This window comes from Phascolarctos cinereus, unplaced genomic scaffold, assembly GCF_003287225.1.
Source record: "Phascolarctos cinereus isolate Bilbo 61053 unplaced genomic scaffold, phaCin_HiC Scaffold_5;HRSCAF=322, whole genome shotgun sequence".
NCBI lineage: Eukaryota > Metazoa > Chordata > Mammalia > Diprotodontia > Phascolarctidae > Phascolarctos > Phascolarctos cinereus.
This window is the reverse complement of record NW_027555958.1, coordinates 70,144,820-70,167,008: the sequence shown is the minus strand read 5'-3', so window position 1 is coordinate 70,167,008 and position 22,189 is coordinate 70,144,820. Positions and strand designations below refer to the sequence as shown.

The 22,189-nt window shown below is 37.6% G+C and overlaps 1 protein-coding gene across 4 annotated transcripts in view; it reads right to left on the bottom strand.

The window, feature by feature from the left end:
- The window catches only part of LOC110217341 (ferric-chelate reductase 1-like), a 115,684-nt gene that overhangs the window by 7,930 nt on the left and 85,565 nt on the right, over nt 1-22,189 (bottom strand). For all 4 annotated transcript variants that reach the window (XM_020999712.2, XM_020999694.2, XM_020999705.2 and 1 more), the window contains 6 exons: nt 19,915-20,013; nt 17,862-18,006; nt 11,495-11,608; nt 6,649-6,764; nt 4,565-4,651; nt 486-583 (listed from right to left, as the gene is read on the bottom strand). In XM_020999712.2, coding sequence (XP_020855371.1) covers nt 486-583; nt 4,565-4,651; nt 6,649-6,764; nt 11,495-11,608; nt 17,862-18,006; nt 19,915-20,013 — 659 coding nt within the window. The remainder of the gene's footprint in view (nt 1-485; nt 584-4,564; nt 4,652-6,648; nt 6,765-11,494; nt 11,609-17,861; nt 18,007-19,914; nt 20,014-22,189) is intronic.

The following is a 22,189-nucleotide window of genomic DNA, read 5'->3' as shown; positions in this document are numbered from 1 at the left end:
CCCCAGCACCTGGCACAGTGCCTATCACATAACAGGTATTTTTTCAAACGTTGACAAATGTTCAAATCTCATCAGGATCTATTTTAGTTCTGGAAAGTGAATCTTAATAGTCACTGGGGTCCAAGTGAGTTTAAGTCTTAGGAACAAATTCTATGAAATGAACCTCACTCACTGGCACCTAGCTGCTTCAAATACAAAGAAATCTGGAAAGATCTTTATGAAATAACACAAAGTGAGAAAAAATGAAAAGCAAAATAATGGAATGCCCATAAATGATGCCATGTAAGAGACAAAGTAGAAGAGAATTGAGTAGATGAATAATTATAATATTTTCTGTATTAGAATTAACTGATTTTCATGTAAATAGTTACAATTCAAGTTTCCTTGGTTGCACTAATGCTTAATTTTTTTAGAAATTATTTTTAAAAGTACTTTGCTAGCTAGTGACTTTTACATTCAGAAAAGAGTAAATGGAAACATCATACCTTGGATCATGTGATGGGGGCCTGAAAACTGCTAGAAGCGGCTGAAGAACTGCTAATGTCATCACTACACAGCCAAGGTATGAATGATATCCTGCTTCCTAAATAAAAAGCCATCATGAGTACATACAGTGCCACTATGTCCTCTTGCAATTAAAATAAAAAGGGAAAAAAATTCATCAGTCACTCTGAGGGTATCTGCATGCATTTAACATAAAAATATCCTCCCTTAATGTTTCAATTTGCCTTCTCTAAACTCCCCCCCAAAACTCCTATATAATAAATTCCCAAAGAGCACATTGGCACCAAGCTATTCTTCTTTCTTATTTGTCTATGTGCTGGCATTCACCTCTACAACCCCCTTTCTTAGAGTTAACCTCTGATCCAGAATCTGATCTCACTTTTCAAGGACAAGTGAGCTTGTCCCAACAGCTGCAATGCTATATAGTTACATCTATGTTTGATTGATTTGGGGTCTGTTTGCTCAAAACCTCAGACAGACTATAACCGTTTGCCACGTGACTTCACTTGAAACCTTAAGCTAAGGCTTAACAGAGCATCTCTGACCTAAGAATGAGTGAACAGAAAGCATTTTTATGTACTTACTATGTTCCAGACATGGACACATCAAGATGGAGAAACAACACTTAAGGGTTATTATTTCATGTGGTTTGTTCTCATTGACTACTCTGACATCAATTTGTTGAAGTGAGAGATAGCGGATCATGATGAAAAGAGCTAGAAGACCTGAGTTCAAGTCTCCTCTCTCCCAATTTGTAACTATATGACCTTGGGCTTGAACCCAGGTCCTCTGACTCCATAATCAGCATTCTTTCAACTCCATCATTAATCAATCAAACTATAGTGTGCAGAGCTGTAACTAGGAATTTTTGTGCCTGGCACAAAGACCACAAACCACATTTGGGGAAAGCCGAATAAAAAACTAGTTAGTTGAGGGATTGACAGATACCACTGCAGGAGCAGGGGGAGGGGGTAGACAGAGCCCCCAGAACAGCAGTGCAAAGCCACTGCTGAGAAGGCTACTGCATGAGAGGAAAGAACAAGTTCATCCATATGGTAGCTCCCTATTTTAATAATGGAGGTCTGGTACATGCACAAACCCCATCAACTTGCTCCGCTGATGTAAATTGTCCATGTTCAGAGGTTGAAGAGCCTGCTTCCACTAGAGCTGCCATGACCTGGAAGGAGAGTGCCTTGGAGAGACTGGATAGACATTCTTTAATTTGTTCTGATCTACTAACCATATGGTTAGGAGGAGCCTTTTTTGATTGATTTCATAGCTGGAATAAGAGGTCTCTTCACCTCAGGCTCTTTTCCACAGTGCTCTCTGGATATCTAGATAATTCCTTCCCTCATAAAATTTGGTGAGAGGCATTGTTATAAAGGGAGAGGCTTAGGGCCTTCTCCTTTTGGAGGCCATGTGGCCCCAAGAAAGCGCTTTGGTCCCTGGCCTTCTGTATTATGTGAAGAGGTAGGGAAGGGTATGCTGAGGCCAGCTCTGACCAGCTTACAATAGTTTATTATTAAATTTTCAGTGTGAGCTTGATTTATTGCTTGTTGATTGCCTAGACTTAATAAAGTTTTAATAGTACAGATTATGCTTAAAATTGTGTATGCGTACTTTTTTAGAGAGTCTGGTCATTAAACACTAACCAGCACACTCCTGGGTTGGAGCCTCTAATCTTGTGAGTTTCAAAAGGTCAGAAGGATGCTTCAGAGTGTGGGTTTGCAGCCAGCATAGCATCAGTTACCCAAGGAGCAAGGAGTGACTTTCAGGAATTACATCTTGACCAGACCCCAAAAAGGTCAGACAAAAGCTCATCTTATGGTCAGGATGTGAATTTGGTGGGACCAATGTTCTATTGTAACTGAATTAAGGGTAGGCCCTTGAGGTTTTAGGGAAAATGTTTGTGGTTGTCTTCAAAGTTAATGTCCCTTTGCAAAACCTAATTGTGAAGTGAAGTAATGAAATGAAACAAGAAAGCTTATCCCAGACATGTAACAGGAGGGGGAGGAAGGAGACAATGGATGTTCAAGCCAATGGCTTGAGAGAAGACAACACAAGTTTTGGAGCCAGAGACTAGTGGCTGGGTTTAGGAGGAGCAAACTAAAACACTAATTATTCTACTTACACTTGCTAACCAGCTACTAATGGCTGCTGTAGCTACTTATGTCTACACTGCTGAATGACTGCAAATAGTGTCAATATCTTCTAAATTTAGTTCACAAATCACCCTGCTCTAGATGACTGTATGCCTGAGACATGCTAAAAGGAAGCTTTTGTACTATAAAACTTCCATGCCACATTTCATATGAATTCGTAACTGCGCACCATGACTGACATTGCATCTTGCTTAGTATTAACAGGCTTATAAACTATTCATTGTCTTTGTCCTAGCCAAGGTAATCACAAGATTCTTCTGTATAATGAATCACCATCCTAAAAACAACAAATGACTGGGAGAGGAGGTGACAGTCAAGTAAAGTAACCCAACCCTTGGCTTTTATTGTTTAGAACAAGAATATAATGGGAGAACTCATTGCCCTAAGTAAGACCTTTTTAGTTAAGCAAACTCTTGGAGCCTGACTAGGGAGGAAATAGTTTGTCTTCCTGATCCACAAGCCTCTTTGAAAAGCCGAGGACTTGGGAGTATCATTTCTCAGAACTCCATCACCCGAGATGATATCCACCTACTTGCCTCACAGTTTCTTGATCTCTGTATACTACAACTTTTCAAATCTTCTGTCTTCCCCTACACAAACCTTTTTGATATTTTGATGGAGTTGTCATCACGGTGATATGGGCACTGGTCTAGGCTGTCTCCTTATCATGCTGCCTACGCTCTGGCCACCATCCTCATTAATAAAAGTATAGATTCTTAAATTATTCAAGTAAAAATATTCATTCCTCATCATAATAGCAACTCACATTGGCATAGCACTTTAAAGTTTTCAGATTCTTTTTCTTACACAAACCCAGATGAAGAGGTCTAGGACTTGTGGGGTGCTGCAACCCCAAAATCGCGGTACTGGGTCCTGCCTGGATGAATGAAACTCAAATCTTCTTCAGCCAGAGGAAAAGTTTATTAGTGATAAATTGCATAGGCCAGGTGACACCCGTAAGAAGGAGCAGGCGTGAGAAAGTCTCAGCCTTAATGGAAGTTAGTAATGCCAGTGAGGATAGGTGGGCATGAGAAAGTCTCAGCCTTTTGAGCTTGGGATTCTCAGCATCTGAATGGGGGCCAGGGTGGATCTTAAATACTGAAGTAACTTTGAGTGGCCAGAGAAGGGGGTTGGGAAAAGGGTCTAGGTAGGAATTCTAATTGGGGAGGTCTGAGAGATTGAATAGACAATGGGAATAGCTAATGGAGGGAACAGGAAGGCATCAGTCAAAGGGAGATAAGGGGAGTAGTTTAAGTGTTTTTATGGGGCCTGTAATGGAGGGAGCTGGAAAGCATCTGAGTAAGGTCAAAAGTGGATGCTAAGGCTTCCAAAGGGATATAAGGAGAGTCAATAAGGAACCTGAAGGCTTAAGGGTTTTCCGGGTCCTGTAGACAAATGGAAGCCAGATTCTTTTAGGTGAAAGGGCAAAGGCGCATCTGAATAAGATTAAAACGTAATGCTAAGGCTTTCAAAGGGAGATGAGGGGCTGGGGCCTATAGACAAAGGGGAGGCAGATTCCCTTTGAGGCAAGGGGAGAAGATCTTGGCTTGGGCCCCGAGCCCATTACAGAGAGCTTTAGGTAATACAATTATTAATATCCTCATTTTGCAGAAAAGGAAGCTGAGAGTCAGAAAAGTTAAGTGATTTGCCATAAGTTACCCAGACAGCAATGTCAGAGTTTGTGTCCTACATTATAAGGACATTTATTTCTGTTGTGTGGATACCTTCTCCCTTTCCCTCACCTTTTCAGCTTCCTTTTGTGCATTTTCTTCCCTATTAGAATAGAAGCTCCTTGTGGAAAGGAGTTGTCTTCCTACTTGTATTTGCATTCCTAACACAAAGCACAGTGCTTGGCACATAAAATAGGTGTTTAAATACTACACATTGACTTGACTTACCTGACTCCAGCCTTTTCTATATATGAAAGGAAGTACAAAGCCAATAGTAGTGAGGCCAGAGGTGCAGAGCATGAGAATCCGATGTACCTGTGAGGATAAAAATGATGAAGAAAAGAGCTCCCCAGGTAATAGATAATGTTGTTCCATGAAGAAGATCTTTGGCATGTGATATGCATGTCAGTGGGAGTTCATTTGACAGCAAAAATGAAAAATGTCCCTGGAAGGTTGTGGTGAGGGTATTTAATGGAAAAAAAAAATGAGCCCTGAGCAGCTCCTTAAAGGAAGTTTAAGATTTGAAGAGGTAGAAAGGAGAGATGAGGACATTCTAAACAAGAGGAAATAGCATGAATGAGGAAGGAACAAGGTATGTGACAGTAAGGAGAATGGCCTGGCTGGAAAAGGAAGATTCTATGAGTGAGGAGAGAGAATTTAGTTTAGATAAGAAAGAGAGGTTTATAGGGCTATAAAAAGATCCCCTGAAAGCTGACTAATGGGCAAAAATAATCTTGGGCTGCCTTTCGAGATACTTATTTTCCAGATATGGGGAGGTGACAGTCCCTCTGTACTCTATCCTAGTAAAGTACATCTGCAGTATTGTGCTCTGTTCTGGGCACCAAATTTTGGGAAGGATGCTGATAACCTAGAGAGTGTCCAGAGGATGGCAATTAGAATGGTGGAGGACCTTGAGCCCATGAAATATGAGGATCAACTGAATGAATTAGGAATATTTAGCATGGAGAGGAAAAGATGAAGGGAGGAATGAGAGCTATCTTCAAGCACTTGAGGAATGGTCACACATAAGAGGGATTAGGCTTGTACTACTTGACCCCAGAAGTCAAAGCTAAGAGTAATAAGACTTGCATTGGGCTGCCTCAGGAGCTAGTGTTCCTCCTCGCTCTCACTTGGAGGCTCTCAGGGTAAGGCTGAATGACCACTGCTCCTTTACATAATAATGAAGATTCTTTTTCAGTTGTGGGTTGAACCAGATGGTTGCTAAAGTCCCTTCCGACTTTGACATTCTGTGATTCTATAAATTTTAAGAAATTCAACAAAGATTTATGAGGTACCATCATTTCGTATGGTGACAAGAGCACAGTGCCTTACACATAGTATTTGTTGACTGACACAAACATAGATAACATAATAGGGATATGGATATGGACCAGACCTGTAATTCCATTGGTATAAGGAACTCCCAGTAAAGAAATTCCCTCTACCAATTCAGGCTGGCACTTTCTCTGCAATTTAGAATCTTAGAGGGTTGTCTAGAGTACCTAGGGGTTTGCCTGGGGTTGAACACTGGAGAGACTTGATCCCAGATAATATAACATACAATAGAATATGATGAGTTCATTAGCGAGGCACAAAAAAAAGAGCTATCTGAGGCTCAAGGGGGAAAGATTTCCATGATGATTTCATATATAAAAAGTGATATTTTAGTAAAGCTCTGAAGGTTGGGCAGGGATTCCTATTTTGAATAGAGCAGGGCATTATAAGCATAAGGAGCACTGTGTAAGAAGGCATGGAGATGATAAAGTGCACAGCGTGTTCCAAGGGGCTAAGAGCAGTCCACTTGGTTGGAAATGGAACTATGTGAAGAAGAGTAATAACAAAAGATAAAGCTAGAAAAGTATCATTGGAGCCCAATTATACCTACCTTGAATGCCTGTGAAGTTCACAGCTAAACAAGATTGTTTAAAGACCTCTAGTAAGGAGAGGCCACCCAAGCCAGCCCATTCAATGTCCAAATTGTTGGTAGGAAGCCATTCTTTATATCAAACCTAAATCTTCCTCTTCACCACTTCAACCCTGCCCCCACCAAGCTGCTAGTTCTGGCCTGTGAACCCAAGCAGAATAAGTGTGATCCCTCTTCCAGGTGATAAAGCTTCAAATACTCGAAGAGCACTACAGTGTCCCTACTTAGTCTCCTTTACTCCAGGCTAAACATACATTATTTTCTTAACTAATCTTCATTCAGCATGAGCTCAAACAGAGAGCTCCCAGAAAAAAAAATTTCCTTAATACCAAAATAATTATTTTGGTATAATTTCACTAATCTTACTGGAGTACTTCTTCCTGCCTACCTGAAACCAGGCTGCCTCACCAAAGACGAAGGCCTTGGGCCATACAGGTTTGAAGAATCGGGCAATCAGCACACCGATGCTCCCAGTTGTCATCCAGGCCACAAACATGAATGCACCTGCCAAAGAAAAGACACACTGCTCAACCTATGCCATAGTGATTCTTTCACTAAACTGGCTTTTAATTTCTAGACCAAAGATCCTGGGTTAAAGAACAGGAAAAAACTCTCAACTGGCATCAGTTCAAATATCTTTTTAAAAAAATGAAATGAAAAGAAAAGAAACTACCAACTCTCTCAGCCAAACTACCTTTTCCAATGATTATTTTGGAGTTGGCCCACACCTTATAAGAATAACAAGGAAAGGAAGTACTATTTCTGAGCCCAAGTACTCTTTAAACTGGAGCCATGATTAAAGCAAAAGCAAATTAAAAGTCATGGAGTTATTTTTAAGCTTATGTCGGTGATTTTATTTGCACACATAGACTATAAAAAAATCAGTAAATTATGTTGTGAATTTATAAAGAACAAGACTGCCCTCAAAAAATGTGGGTGCACTGCTAGGTCTATATCCCAAAGACATACAAAAATGGAAAAATACCTATTTGTACAAACATATTAATAGCACTTCTTTTTGTGGTGGCTAAGAATTGGAAATCAAAAGGATCCCCATAAATTGGGGAATGGCTAAACAAGCTATGGGATATGATTGTGATAGAATATTATCATGCTACAAGAAATGACAAGTGGGATGATTTCAGAAAAAACTGGAAAGACCTACATGAACTGATGCACATTGAAGCGAACCAGGAGAATATTGTACATAGTAACAGCAATATTGTTTGATGAAGAACTGTGAATGACTTAGCTATTCTCAGTAATACAATGATTTAAGACAATCCCAGAGGACTAATGATGGTGAAGCATACTATCTGCCTCCAGAGAAAAAACTGATATTCATTGAAGATAGACTGAAGCATACTATTTTTCACTTTCTTTCTTTTTTTCTTTTATTCAAGTCTTATTTCAAGCACAAAATTAGTACTATGGAAATGTTTAACATAGCTGCATATGTATAACCTGTATCTGATTGCTTACTATCTCAGGGAGAGGGGAGAGGAGGGAGGGAAAGATAGAATTTAGAACTCAAAACTTCAAATAAAAATGTTTTTAAAAATTGGGGGGAAAAGACATGATAAGAAAAAAAATAGGTGTGTACAGGTGTGGAACATTGTATATTACATCAGATTTTTTTCAGTATATTGATCAGTTTTACTGAATTTTTTATCTTTACTGTTTTCTTTTAAAAAGCTTTGTTATAAGGGATTCTAAGAGGGGAAGGAAAGGAACAGAACATCTAGGCAATGTGAAAAGAAAATATATCCATTAAAACAATTTTTTAAAAATTTCACAAGCATTTATTGTCTACTATGTATGACTCTGTAGTCACTGATGGAAAAGATATGAAGTTTGTATGATATTATATATATATATATATATATACATATATATATATATATATATATATATTTATATATATATATATATATAAAATTGCTGCCTTCACAGAGTTTATAGTCTAGTAGGGATATGTGGCACATGTGCAAATAATTTCTTTTTTTAATTAACTAATTAGTTACTTTTTAGTCTTCAGCATTCACTTTTATAAGATTTTGAGTTCTAAATTATTCCCCCTCCTTCCTCTCTCCCCTCCGCAAGATGGCATATACATGTACAATAATATTAAACATATTTCCACATTAGTCATGTTGCGAAAAAAGAATCAGAACAAAATGGAAACACCATGAGAAAGAAAAAAAAGAGAGAAAATAGTATGTTTCAATCTGCATTCAGACTGCATAGTTCTTTCTCTAGATATGGATAGCATTTTCCATCATGAGTCTTTTGAAATTGTCTTAGATTATTACATTGCTGAGAAGAGCTAAGCTTATCAAAGCCGGTCATCACACAATGTTGCTGTTATCGTGTACAATGTTCTCCTGGTTCTACTCACTTCACTCAGCATCAGTTCATATAAGTCTTTCTAGGTTTTTTTGAAATCTGCCAGCTCATCATTTCTTATGGAACAATAGTATTCCATTACGTTTATATACCACAGCTTGTTCAGCCATTCCCCAATTGACGGGCATCCCCTCATTTCCAATGCTTTGCCACCACAAAAAGAGCTGCTATAAAAATTTTTGTACATGTGGGTCCTTTTCCCATTTTATGATCTCTTTGTGACACAGATCTAGAGGTGGTATTATACTGATGTAATAGTGGTATTGTATGCAAATAATTTTAATGCAGAATAATGCATGGCAAGTACATAAATATAAAAATGTTATTCAAGATCTGAGGACAAGAAAGGGTCACCATATTGATAGAGTAGACCAGAGAATGCTTCCTAAAGGAAGTGGTATTTGAATTGGGTTTTATAATATAAGCAGAAATTCACAGGCAAAGAACGCAACAAAGATGGAAGTCCAGGTGTAGTGAACAGCATAAACAAAGGCAATTAAGTAAGAAAGTTCACAGCAAGGAAGAAAGACAGTGAATGAATAGTCCAATTTGGCTATATTGAAGATGACATGGCAAGAAATAATATGAAATAAAACTGAAAGAGCTCAATAGCACCAGTTGGATGAAAGTTTGGAAGAAAGGAAAGAACAGAGAGGTATTAAAGTATATTAGATGGCAAGCATAGGACTTCAAATAGTAATGAGGGCTATAATGGATGATACTCAAATGATACCAGTAGAGAGAGACTCAATCAATAATCATTTATTAAGTGCCTACTATGTGTCAAACATTGTGCTAAGTGCTGAAGAGGGGACAGATGGCAGAGAGGTTGAAAAGACAGGATCAATAGAATTTGGTACCTGATTAAATACGAAAGGTGATAAAAGGGAAAGAGTACAAGCTATCATCATAATTTTTAAGATGGATGATTAAGCAGTGTCACTGACAGAAGCAGACAAATCAAAAAAACCAACCCAGAAATAGCTAGCTGAAGCCATGACAGCAAATGAGACTGCCAAAGAAGAGAGACTAGAGAGTGGGTGCAGGGGGTGGGGGAAAAGGAACTATGATAAATACTCCAAGAATAAATTCACATTCTCAAAAAGAGAAGGAATCAACAAAGGAAAAAGAGAAAGTATAGTAGGCAAGGTCAAAGGAAAACCATAAGAGTGTGACTTTTTGGTAGCCAAGGATAGAAAGAGTATTAAGAAAAAGGCATGATTAATGTTAAATGGCACAGAAAGGTTAACAACAATGAAAACTGAAAAGGAAAAAAAAGGTCATTGGATCTGGAATTAAGAGATGACTGGTGGGACCACTGGAAGAACAGTCTCAATAGAATGGCAGGAACAAAAGTCAGATTGCAAGGGTTAAAATGAAGATAGAGTAGGGAGTAAAGAAGTGAAGATAGTGAGTGCAAAAAAAAACTATTCTAAGAAGTTTGGCAGTAAAGAAAATGATGGGAGGTTCACTGGATGGGAAGAAAGAGGATTTTACCTGTTTGTTTGAAGACATGGGATATCTGAGCAGGTTTACAGGCAGATAGGAAGGAACCAATGAACCTTTATGTGTGTGTGTGTGTGTGTGTGTGTGTGGTGTGTGTGTGTGTGAGAGAGAGAGAGAGAGAGAGAGAGAGAGAGAGAGAGAGAGAGAGAAAGAGAGAGAGAGGATGTTTCCTGGAGAAATTTGGAACCAAAGTCAAAGTCATAGGTAGAAGAATTAACAAGGCATGAATCTCCACCAACATAGAAGGAAAGGAGCAGACAGTGGCTGAGGAAGATGAAAAATTTTGAGTAGGAGAAGAGGAGAGTTAAAAGAGCAGGAGAGAAAAAAAATGGGAGATGTATGTCTCCAATCTTCTCAGTGAACTTGAAGGTTAAATCATCTGCTATCAGAAGGCAGCATAGAAGTGGTCAGAGACATAGGGAGAACAATAAAAGGCATGAAACAGTCATTTTGGGGAATGAGATAAAGCAGATGAATGTGGAAGCAGCGTCAGAAAAAAGACACTCATTGTCTTTTAAAATATGGGCTAGTTGAGGTAATTTCTTCTACCAATTTAGGTTGGCACATTCTCTGTAACTTAATAATCTTAAAGAGTTGACTAGAGACCTGAGAGCTTAAGTGACTCGTCCATGGTCACAACCAGGACTTGAAGCCAGGTCTTTCTGGCTTTGAGGCCGCTCTCTATTCATCTATGATGCCTAATGTAGTACCCTGAGAATATTTATTTTCTACCTTTCCCCTCTTTTTCCCAATATACTAGTATTAAGCATTGGGGGGACATAATATATACAGGCCCCAGATATGCTTTCAAATCTATCACACAACAGTCAAAAAGCCATGTTCCATGGAAATAGTTCATGCACTCTTTTGAAAAAAAGACTGGCAAAAGTGTCTAGTTGTACTGAGGGAACAACCACTAGCCTTTCTTTTTAGAATCTAACCCCATCTCACTTTTTAAGAATAACACTTATCATGGGGTTGGCCACATAAGTAGATTGATGGGCATTTTATTTTGTCTTAGAGCAAGGTGGCATCCTCAAAATCAAAGTCCTTCTACTTAGCTATAAGAAACAAGAGGTCATTTTCCCCATTAGCAATTAATTGATCATCACTGTAGAAAATAGCATTTTAAAAAAGTTGTTCCTTTTTTCCCTCAGGAAAAGTTGTGATATGAATGGCTTGTGCTACCTGTCTCATTTCAATGCTCAGAAACATAACTTGTTGGCAGCTGTAAAGTTACACAACCCACTCCCTAAGACAATCAATACTGAGTCTTCATCAAAGAACTTTATCCCATAAACAAATCATGAAATGACACTTGCCATGAAGCTTCAGGAGGAGTGGAGATCGGGAGCCTCCTATATTCTTTGGATGGTCTGTCACATCATGTTTTTCACTCGTAATCAGAGGTTGCTGTGAATGCTTAAAAATCTGACCTAAAAGAGAGAAGGATATATAAGGAACACAGTTACTTCCAATAAAAAGAGAATTAAATAAAATATTGAAAAGAAATAGCTTGTGAAGCTTCCCAAATGGACAGAGGTCTTATCTCTTCATTTTCTATTCATTCATCCAACCCGTATTTATTTAGCACTCAACTCTATGGATCATACTGGGCTAGGCACTGAATGGTGCATTAGAAGGGGAAGATATGGGCAAGCAATAGGCATTTTTATGGTACCTACTATGTGCCAGGCACTGTGTTAAGAGCTTTTATAAATATTTTCTTATTTGATACCCACAACAACCCTGCATAGTAGTTTTAGTACAAAACATGGTTATCATCATGTTTTACATTGCTCTTTCAACCACGTTGGAGAGACAAGGAGTACAAAATAAAAAAATCAGGAGACAATGAAAGTGAACAAGTATGAAAATAAGTGGTATTAAAGAATAAATATTGTACAGAAGTTCTGGGAAGACCATTTTGGACTATTAATCAGGGAAGACTATTGGACAAGGTAAGACTGGAATCAAGCCCTGAAAGATGAATAGAACTCAGATAGATGGAAGGGAAGGAAAAGATCATTCCAGATCAAGAGACGGGAGAAGGAAGTAGCATGAGTAATTAGTTACTTTCAATAAAATAAGTCATTAATAAACAAGTGTCACACAAAGGGCAATGAAAAGATTCATCATACAACTGATGACAAATTAGTACACAAAAAGTGGCACAGAGTACCTCAAAAAGATATATGACAGGAGAAGGAGATGGGATAGTCATATATTATGAGCCAGGGATAACAGATAGACTGCCTGTATTCCACTTGTTGTTGTTCAGACATTTCAGTTATGTCTGACTCTTTGTGACCCCATTTGGGACTTTTCATGGCAAAGATACTAGAGTGGTTTGCCATTCCTTTCTCCAGCTCATTTTACAGATGGCGAATTGAGGCAAAAAGGGCTAAGTGACTTGACCAGGGCCACAAAGCTGGTAAGTGTCTGAGACCAGATTTGAACTAATGAAGATGAGTCTTCCTGAGTCCAAGCCCGATGCTCTATCCACTGTACCACCTAGCTACCTCTTAACATTGTCAGCATACCATTTAGATACTGACAATGTAATAAAAGACCTAGAAGTTGGCTCCCAATACATTAGGTGGATATCTCGCAGAACACTTATGGAAAGAAGAGGACAAATGTTACATAGGATAAGAAGGCATTGATAGGTTAAGATCTATGCCACTGGAAGTAAAACCCACACAATGAGATCACAGAATCATTAAGTACAGAATTTTGTACATGTCTTCAGGAATGCTATTAGGAAAGACCAGCCTAGCCAAGTCAGAAAGGTTCATTCAATTAGGTGGTCACAGAAATTCTCCAAACCTGAGGCATAGACAGGTTACAACCTGAGTCAATGAGGGGAGTATTTGCAATAACAAAATCATAGAATCTTAAAATATTAGGATCCAGTACAAAAATGAATAGGTTTAATCATAGAATATTTAGGCCTTCCTGAATAGACAAGATTAGCCGGAATAGAAGATTCCAAGGGAGAAAATGGGGTTGGAGGCCAAATTATAAAGAACTTCAAGTTTCAGGAAAAAGATTTTGGACTTGCAATGGGCAATAGGGAAGCATTAGACATTTTTAAGCAAAGGAGTACATGATGAAAGCAGGTATTAAGATTAATCTGACAGCAGCACAAAAAATAGACTTAAAGTTGAAGATATTGAATCTGAAATCTGCAAAGCATCTGTTGTAATTATCTAGGAGAAAGGTAATAAAAACTTGAACTAAAGAGGTATCAGAGATAAAGGGGAGAGAGAGAAAGATGCTAGAGACATAAGTAGAACACTGGTCTTGGAATAACAAGAGATCTGAGTTTGAATCTGGCCTCCAACATTTACTAGTTATATGACTATAAGCAGATTACTTAATTTCTCTGAGCTTCAGTTCCTTAATCTACAAAGGAGGACAAGATAAGTATAAAGATTAGACATGTCAAGATGAGAGAATTCCCTCTACCAATGCAGGTTGACACTTCCGTATCTGATGGTCTTAAAGAGTTGCCTAGAGGACTAAAAGGTTAAGTCGCTTGCCTAGAATCACACACCCAGCCAGGACATGTTAGAAGACCTTGAACCCAGTTCTTCTTGGCTTTGTGTCTGGCTCACTATTAACTACACTATATTGCATCAATACCATTATAGGCAGTATCTTAAAAACGCCTATAATTCTTATCTCATGAGGTTGTTATAACGATCAAATGTAATATAAAATATTACATTAATGTCATCTATTCTTTCTTTTCCTTCGTAAACTCCCAGAGATCAGGGGTTATTTTGTTTTTCTCTTATATTCTCAGGCTGCAGCACAGTGCCTCACTCATAGGAGACATTAAACAAGTATTTGCTGAGTTGAACATATAAGAAAAATAATTCATTAAATGAAATATTATATGTGAAAGTGCTCTGTGAAAAACATAAACCTATGTTAAAATGAAAGGTATTTATTCACCCAGAAATTGACAATGTCAGATAAGGCAGAGGAGAAAAGCAGCAACACACCTACATCTTTATAGTATCTCAGAATTAGAAGAGGTTTCAGATCAACTAATCCAATCCATAACTCAAGTGAGATTTCCCTCTATTACATTCCCAGCAAGCAAGTTATCCAATTTTCACCTGCATGCCTTCAGTGACAGGTATGGGTCCCTTTCTAAGTGACATTCTCCTTCTGAACACTTAGAAAAATTTTCCTACTGTTGACCCTAAATTTACCTCCTTGTTACATATTAGTTCTTCCCACTTTGGTCAAGTAAATCAATTCACAGAAAAAGAGAATGACAAGATTTCTGACTTGAAAAGGAGCTCAAGGACCAGCTAGTCTGCCCTATACCTAAATAAGAATCCCCTCAACCAAATATTCAACAAGTGATCATATAGCTTTTGTTTAAAGGCTTGTTCTAAATAAGAACTCACTACCACTTAAGACAGCCCTTCTACTTTTTTTTCAGACCTTCTACTTTTGAAAAGTTATAGGCATTACAAAATTTTTCTTTACATGGAGCAAAAATCTCTTTACTTGGAATTTCTGCCCACTTCTCCTAGTTCTGCCCTTTGGAGCAAAACAGAACACGTCTAATCCCTTTTCTAGGGAACAGCCCTTCAAACACTTGAAAACAGCAATTATGTCCCATTCCTTCGTATGTCTTCTTTTGTCCCAGTTAAACATTCCCAGTTTCTTTCAAATGGGATATCTTCATGTGGCACCATCTTTAGGCATCCATCTGGATGCCTTCTACTGGACACTCTCCAGCTGATCAATGTTCTTTCTAAAATCAAGTCCCCAGAACAAACTCTTGATATTGTCCGACCAGAGCAGAGTATATCACAACTACCAACTCCCTAGTCCTGAACACTATGCATCTCTGAATATACTCTAAAATTGCATTAGATTTTTTGGCTACCCTATCATACACTCACATAGAGCTTCCACTAAATCCTTCAAATCTTTTTCAGACAAACTGCTGTCTAGCCACATTTCCCCTAGGTTGTATTTTTAAAACTTTTTTTTAAAATCTAACATAAGATTTGACATTTATCCTACAACTAAATTCTTGACTTCCAGCCTTTGTTTTAAATTTTTTACTGATTTCTCTTTACATCACTTAGTTTCCCGCAGTAGTCTTAGTGATTTGATCCCCATAACTTAAGCTATCTCCTCAGTTAATATCACTCTCAAATCTGGCTTTCCAAGACCATGCCTGTAGCTGCCTTCGGGACTTCTCCACTTCCACTCTACTCCTCCATCTAACTTCACTGTTTGTTTGTGGTACCGCCATTCACCCAACTTTCCCAGGCTCACAAACGGTGTTCTCTCTAGCTCTTCCCTGTCCCTCACCTCTCATGGCCAAAGCTTACTGCTACTGCTTCCCCCCCTGATAACTTTCCTGCACATACTGCCCCCTCTCTATTACCACTGGCACCACCCAGGTCTCATTACCTGTACCCACAGTTACCCGCTCTGGTGAGATAATCTCCTAAAAGTTCTTTCTGTTTCTGTATTCTATTTTTTTTTCCAAATCTATCCCTCAGTTTAGTAATGACCTTCCCACTCATACCTCACAGAGCACTTCATTTTGCAATTCTCTCACGCATTTACTATGCTTGGGTTAAGCCCCTATTAGGATGAAAATTTCCTGAGGTTAGCTAGGTCCTGTCTTATTTAAATTTTGCATCTTACCCCAGTGCCTAGCACAGTGTTCTGTACCCTCTAGCTGCTTAATACAAGTTTACTGACTGAGTGTGGGGTGCACACCTGGGGAGGTTGAGGCTGGTGGATCAAGTGAGTTTGGTAGTTCTGAGCTTTAAGTGCTAAACCAATTCGGGGCCTACTAAGTCCAGCATCAATATGATATACTCTCTGGGGGCAGCTAGGTGGCACAGTGGATAGAGCACCAGCCCTGGAGTCAAGAGGACCTGAGTTCAAATGCGTCCTCAGACACATGACACTTACTAGCTGTGTGACCCTGGGTAAGTCACTAACCCCAATTGCCTCAGCTGTGTGTATGTGATAGATATATAAATAGATATAGATATAAAAATGTATGTTTATATGTATACACATATGTATGTATACACATATAAATGAGATATACCCTCACAGGGACCTAGCGGGCAAACTGGCCCAAGTTGGAAAAACAGAATAGGTTAAAAACTCTCATGCTATTAAGTACTAGAACCTGGCCTGTTGATAGCCATTCCTCTTCCAGCCTCAGACAGACCATTAAAAATTGTTGAAAAATTAATTAAATCCCTATTATGGTTCATTCTATTAGATTGAGCCTAGCATTTCAGTTTGCCAGTAACAGGAGCTTTTAACCATTTTTGTGTCATAGGCCCCTTTGGCAGTCTAGTAAAGCCAATAGACTTTCTCAGAATAACATTTTAAAATATATTTAAAATATATTTATACATAAAATAAAATAGGATTACAAAGGAAATCAACTACACTGAAATGAAGATTTTTTTTTTCCAGCCAAGTTCACAAACAGCCAGGAGTCTATCCATGAATCTTTTGTGGGTCCATAAACCCCTAGTCAAGAGCCCCTGGTCTAGACTTTTTTGAATTCTTGTTTTGTCATGTTAATTATCCCTTCTGGCTTTGTGTTATGGTAAATCTGACCTTTCTCCTAAGAAAGGTAATGTGTGAGTTAGATAGCAGTTCTTACACCCTGTTTTAGTATTTCCTCCTGGGAGTCTTTTATTTTATTTACATTTCACTTGGGAAACTTCATCATTTGACTTTATCATGCATTTGTTATTCTTTGTGTTACAGATGGATCCTTCCATTTTAAAAAAATCAAGATTGTGGAGAAAGAGAAAAAAACATGATAAAGCTCCCTGGGCCATTTGCCTAATAAAATAATACAGTGTCTCTAATCTTTATTTTGGATAGCCATTAAGTAACTTCATTGTACAGGTTTTTTTAAATACTAATTTACATGATGAATGAATGTTTCTCAATATACCTGCAGGTAAAAATATTCAAACAATTATATACCTAATTATCTCATGTCAGTCACCATATACTACATTAAAACTTCCTGTAATTCCTCAATTCTCAATTTTTAAAAACATTTATTAAATACCTAGTTTGAACAAGGTGCTAAATTCTGGGGATACAAAGAGAAAATGAAAAATAGTTCCTACCCTCAAGAAGCTTACATTCTATTGGAAGGAACTCACCTTCTACTCCAGGAGTTCTTAATATCTTTTGTGTCAGAGAGCCCTGTAAGAGTCTGGTGAAGTCTATGAACCCCTTCTTAGAGTAATGTTTTAAAATACATAAAATAGAGAAGATAACAAAGGAAACCAATTATATCTAAATAGAGTTATCAAAATTTTAAACAAATAAGTTCAGAGACCAACTTAAGAACCCCAGTTCTGGGGGCAGCTAGGTGGCACAGTGCATAGAGCTCCAGCCTTGGAGTCAAGAGGACCTGAGTTCAAATGTGGCCTCAGACACTTGACACTTAACTAGTTATGTGACCCTGGGCGAGTCACTTAACCCCAATTGCCTCACCAAAAAGCAAAAAAAAAAAGCTCCAGTTCTACTCAACATAACCTCTTTAAAATTTACAAAACTCTATTATTCATGCTAACAAATCATCTGTAGGCATGCCCACATTTAATAACCCTCCAAAGATTAAGTAAAGATACTTTATATGAAAATGTCTACCATCATTAGTGGCTCCATTTGCTAGAAATATGTAATACTTCTGGTCCAGATCAAATCTCTTTGAACCAGGAAGACTAATATTTCTTCTGAAAGAACACTGAATAACTCCATCAGCCAGCCTCCATGCCATAGCTTCAAGGGTAGCCTGCAAGAAAACACATACACAGCACACACAATGGTTTTTTTCAACATTTTCAAATGACTGCCAAAAATAAGGGTGTGATTAAAATTAATAATCAGCACAGAATTCCAGAACGAGATGGCGTCTTAAAGGTCATCTGGTCCAAATGGCAGAGTTTGTTGAATTTCCTCTCTGTAATTGGTGTGTGTATGTGTATTTGTTTGGTTTGGTTATTGTGTTTCCACTTCCTCACTAAAGACTGCAAAGGGTATTTTCCTCCTAGTGTCATCACTAGTGTCTGGCCTCCCATTTGGCAAACATGCTATTATTTTACCTTGCACCAGGTTCTCCCAGGACCTAATGAGCACACCACTTAAGAGTCTGTGAAAGCTTCATTAATTCCTTCAGGCCATCAGTGTCCAATCTGTACACTCAAAAAATAACCTGCTGAATAAGTTCCCTAGTGGGCAAAACTTAACTGATAACTGGTTCCAGTTCATTAGGAATATTTACTGCTCTATCCAAGTTTATTTGGTTGTCAAATGACTGTGAAAAATATCTTTCACATTAAGCGGATTTTGTATGTATTTTACATGTTCTTATATATGTATATGTTATTTCCCCCAAAAGAACATAAGGTCCTTGACATCAGGAACTGTTTCATGTTTGTCTTTGCATCCACATTTGGCCTGGCACATAGTAAGTGCTTAATAAATGCTTGTTAATCAGTTGGTTGGCAATCTATGGTACTAATGGTCCTGGGAAACAAAAAGGGCATTTGTTTGGAGCTTTTTCCCACTATCCACCACATCTCAGAATCACAGGTCGGTTCTCATAGGCCATATACTCCAGGCTGTAGCTTAACAAGAAAACCCTCTGAAACATACTGATCACTAAGTGGACATCCAGTCTTTGCTTGAAGTCCTATAGTGAGGAAGAAAACCAGTTACCCTATGCCCTGTAGAGGGAAGCAGGCCATCCCACAGTTTTGCAGCTATAATTGTTAGGAAGCTTTTATGAGGTCTAAATCTATGCTCCTATTATATTGTACATGTTTCTTTCCTCACTAAGCTTACTTTCACTGACCAAAAACTCTTCTGCTTACCAGAAGACCTCTTCTCAAAGGTCATTCCTACAAGTTAGGGAGAAGGGAATCTACTTGTCAATTAAATATGTTATCAAATACAAGTCTATAGAAGAAAAACTGAACAAAGATCAAATACAAGGATTAGCAGATAACTGAGGCAAATTCAAATATTTTTCAAATTTTTTTTAATTTCAGAAATATGACACAAATGTTGCCAATTTTAAATCATAAAATTATTAGTACCACATATTCAGTCATAGTATAACAAAAAGAATATGTAGTTATCTCTGCACTGTTTCATGAGTCTCCATTGTCAAAAAATTTATCATCCAGTGGCCATCAACCCACTGGTGATAAGTTTCTTCCTACTTATCTATCCTTGTCCTTAGACAGAAGGCAGAGTCTTTCAAGGGGACAAAATTCATAGTTTTTCAAAGTTTAATAGGATTTCCCAGAGTTTACATTACAATTTCACAGCTTTTGATAACCCAGAGTCAACCTCACATTACAGGAGGCACCTGAGTTGAAACTTTTTAATAAATAAATAATGTATCTGAAAAATGAATGTTCATGTTGTCGACTCCCAAAGACAGAGATCAAAGGATCAAGTGATAGGCATTTTCCTTAAAAAAGAAAATCCACTTGCATGGTAGAAGAAACTATAATTTTGAAAGGACTTTCTGAATCACTGTGATGAGAGAATGAGGGCCAGAGCTATATTCTAACAGGCACTTTGCTTCCCAACTATTCTGATTTGAGGCTAGTGTCAAATGATGCAATTATAGCCAAATTACCAGCAGGGTTGAAAAGATGGAGCATATTATCCCAAAATTTTTAGATCATACCGAAGAATCTAACACAGGGTGACTTCGTCCAATCACATAAGAAGGGTGTATGTGCACAGCCTCATCTTCATGAATACACAAGTATCCATCATCATCACCCTAAAAGACATTTTAAAATGCAAAAAGTTTAAAGGGTGTAGAAAATTACATTTTTCTAAAAAAAAAAAGAACTGACAAATTTTAGAATGCATCTTGATGTCTGGTAGAAAAATAAAGTAGTAGGCTATTTGCATTCAAAGTTGTTGAGAATTCTCCCATTTTCCCAATTTAAGGATGCTTATGATCTAAAGGATTAGAAGCAGCAAATGCATGTATATTTGTGAGCTTTTTTTATGTTTTCAGAGTGGGCTTTGTTACAATATGGGAGGTACATGCAAATTACAGTGGAAGCATTAACTATCATAAATTAAAGTGAAGATACTTGAACTCTGGTGCATGAACAATAGAGTATTTTGTATCCAACTGCTTGATGAGTCAGTAGGGCCATAATTAAATGTGATCTGTTTTTTTCTGTCTCAATGTCTCTTTTTTCTAAGAGGTGAATCTTATTAAAAATGACCCTGAGAACACAAACCATAGCCTTCAAATTCCTTGCTGGTGATAAGTCTAGTTTTTACATAATGTCTATGGGTTTTAGACTTTTATTTACTCTAAAGCTCCCTTGATATACTACTTTAAATTAATCTGCTTCTTAAATTGTCTAAATATACTGGAATATTGTTCCATAAGTAGGGGTAGAAGTAAAGGAAACAGAAAGGTACTCCTTCATTTTAGAAATTTATTGGAGAAGAAGAAAGCTGGGACTAGTCTGACATGTACCCTAGATTTCAGGACAGCAGACTTCAAAGGATTCAGGAAAAGGGTAACTAAGATCACATGGCCTAAAATTCCCCAAGAGGTATCAACCCATGAGGAAAGGGAAACTCTCAAGAATGAAATTCTGTATACATGAAAAGAAAACAGTTAAACTGAGAAGGAAAAGAGGGAGCTACCTAAAAAATGTGATACATACATACATAAACACACACACATACACACACACACACACACACACATAACACACACACACACACACCAGCTAATAAATTTTAAAAACATATGTATCTGAATAGAAGATAGAAACAAGAACAAGTAATAGGATAAAGAGAAAAACATGGGATGACCCAGTAAATTTTGTTATTGTTGTTATTGTTCAGTCATGTCCAATTCTTTGTGACCCCATTTCTTAGCAAAGATACTGAAGTGGTTTGCCATTTCCTTCTCTAGTTCATTTTACCAATGAGGAAACTGAGGCAAACAGGGTTAAGTGACTTGCCCAGGGTCATACAACTCTAAGTGTATGAGGCCATATTTGAACTCAGGAAGATAAGTCTAACTGACTTAAGTCCCAGGACTCTATCCACCTAGATGACAATTATTGAAATACTGGGTTCTAAACTCAGAAATGAGCTAAGAATGTCAAGGAAAGCTATATTCGAGAAAGGAGATATCTCAGAGAAGGGACAGGACCACTGCTCAGAGGAGATGAGAATGATACCTGACAATGATATCTGACAGCGGTTCAATTCTTCTATTTTCTGTGTCAAGAACAATGATCTTTAGACTAGAAAGGACAAAATTAAAATGTCTAATAGGGAGTCATTGCCCAAGATAAGAAGGTAGCAGAATCTCCTTAATGGTAATATCTAGCTACTACTTATGAATTCAAAAAGGCTCAAATGAACTAAATCCTAGGATATGTAAAGAATTGGCAAATTGCTTTCTGAGCTACTGTGAGTAATCATTTATAGTAATCATTGAAAAGAAGGTACCAACAATATAGAGAAACATTTTCGTTGATCCACATGACTTCTGCTTTTTGTATTAGCAATGAACTAGAAACTAAATGGATGCCCAATCAATTGGGAGATAAGTAAAAAAAAGGGGTATAAAAATATAATTTAATATGATTATACATCAAAAATTATTAATATCAGGAATTTGGAAGAAATGTGAAGATCTACATTAGATGAAAAAGCACAGTAAAATTGGAAAAATAATAATAATAAACACCATGATTGCCACAATACAAATTGAATTGTCTAAAAACAGTTAATATCTCCCACAACAGATAATTAATGTAACTTCTTTCAAGCAAAGTGTTGGGTACTGCTAAGTCAGAATGTGTCTGCTGTTAATATATGCATTATCATATCCAATTATTTTACTGGATGTTTTTTAACTAACTGTTTTTCTTTGTTTCAAGGGAACAAAGGGGTTACATGGGGTTTTCCCC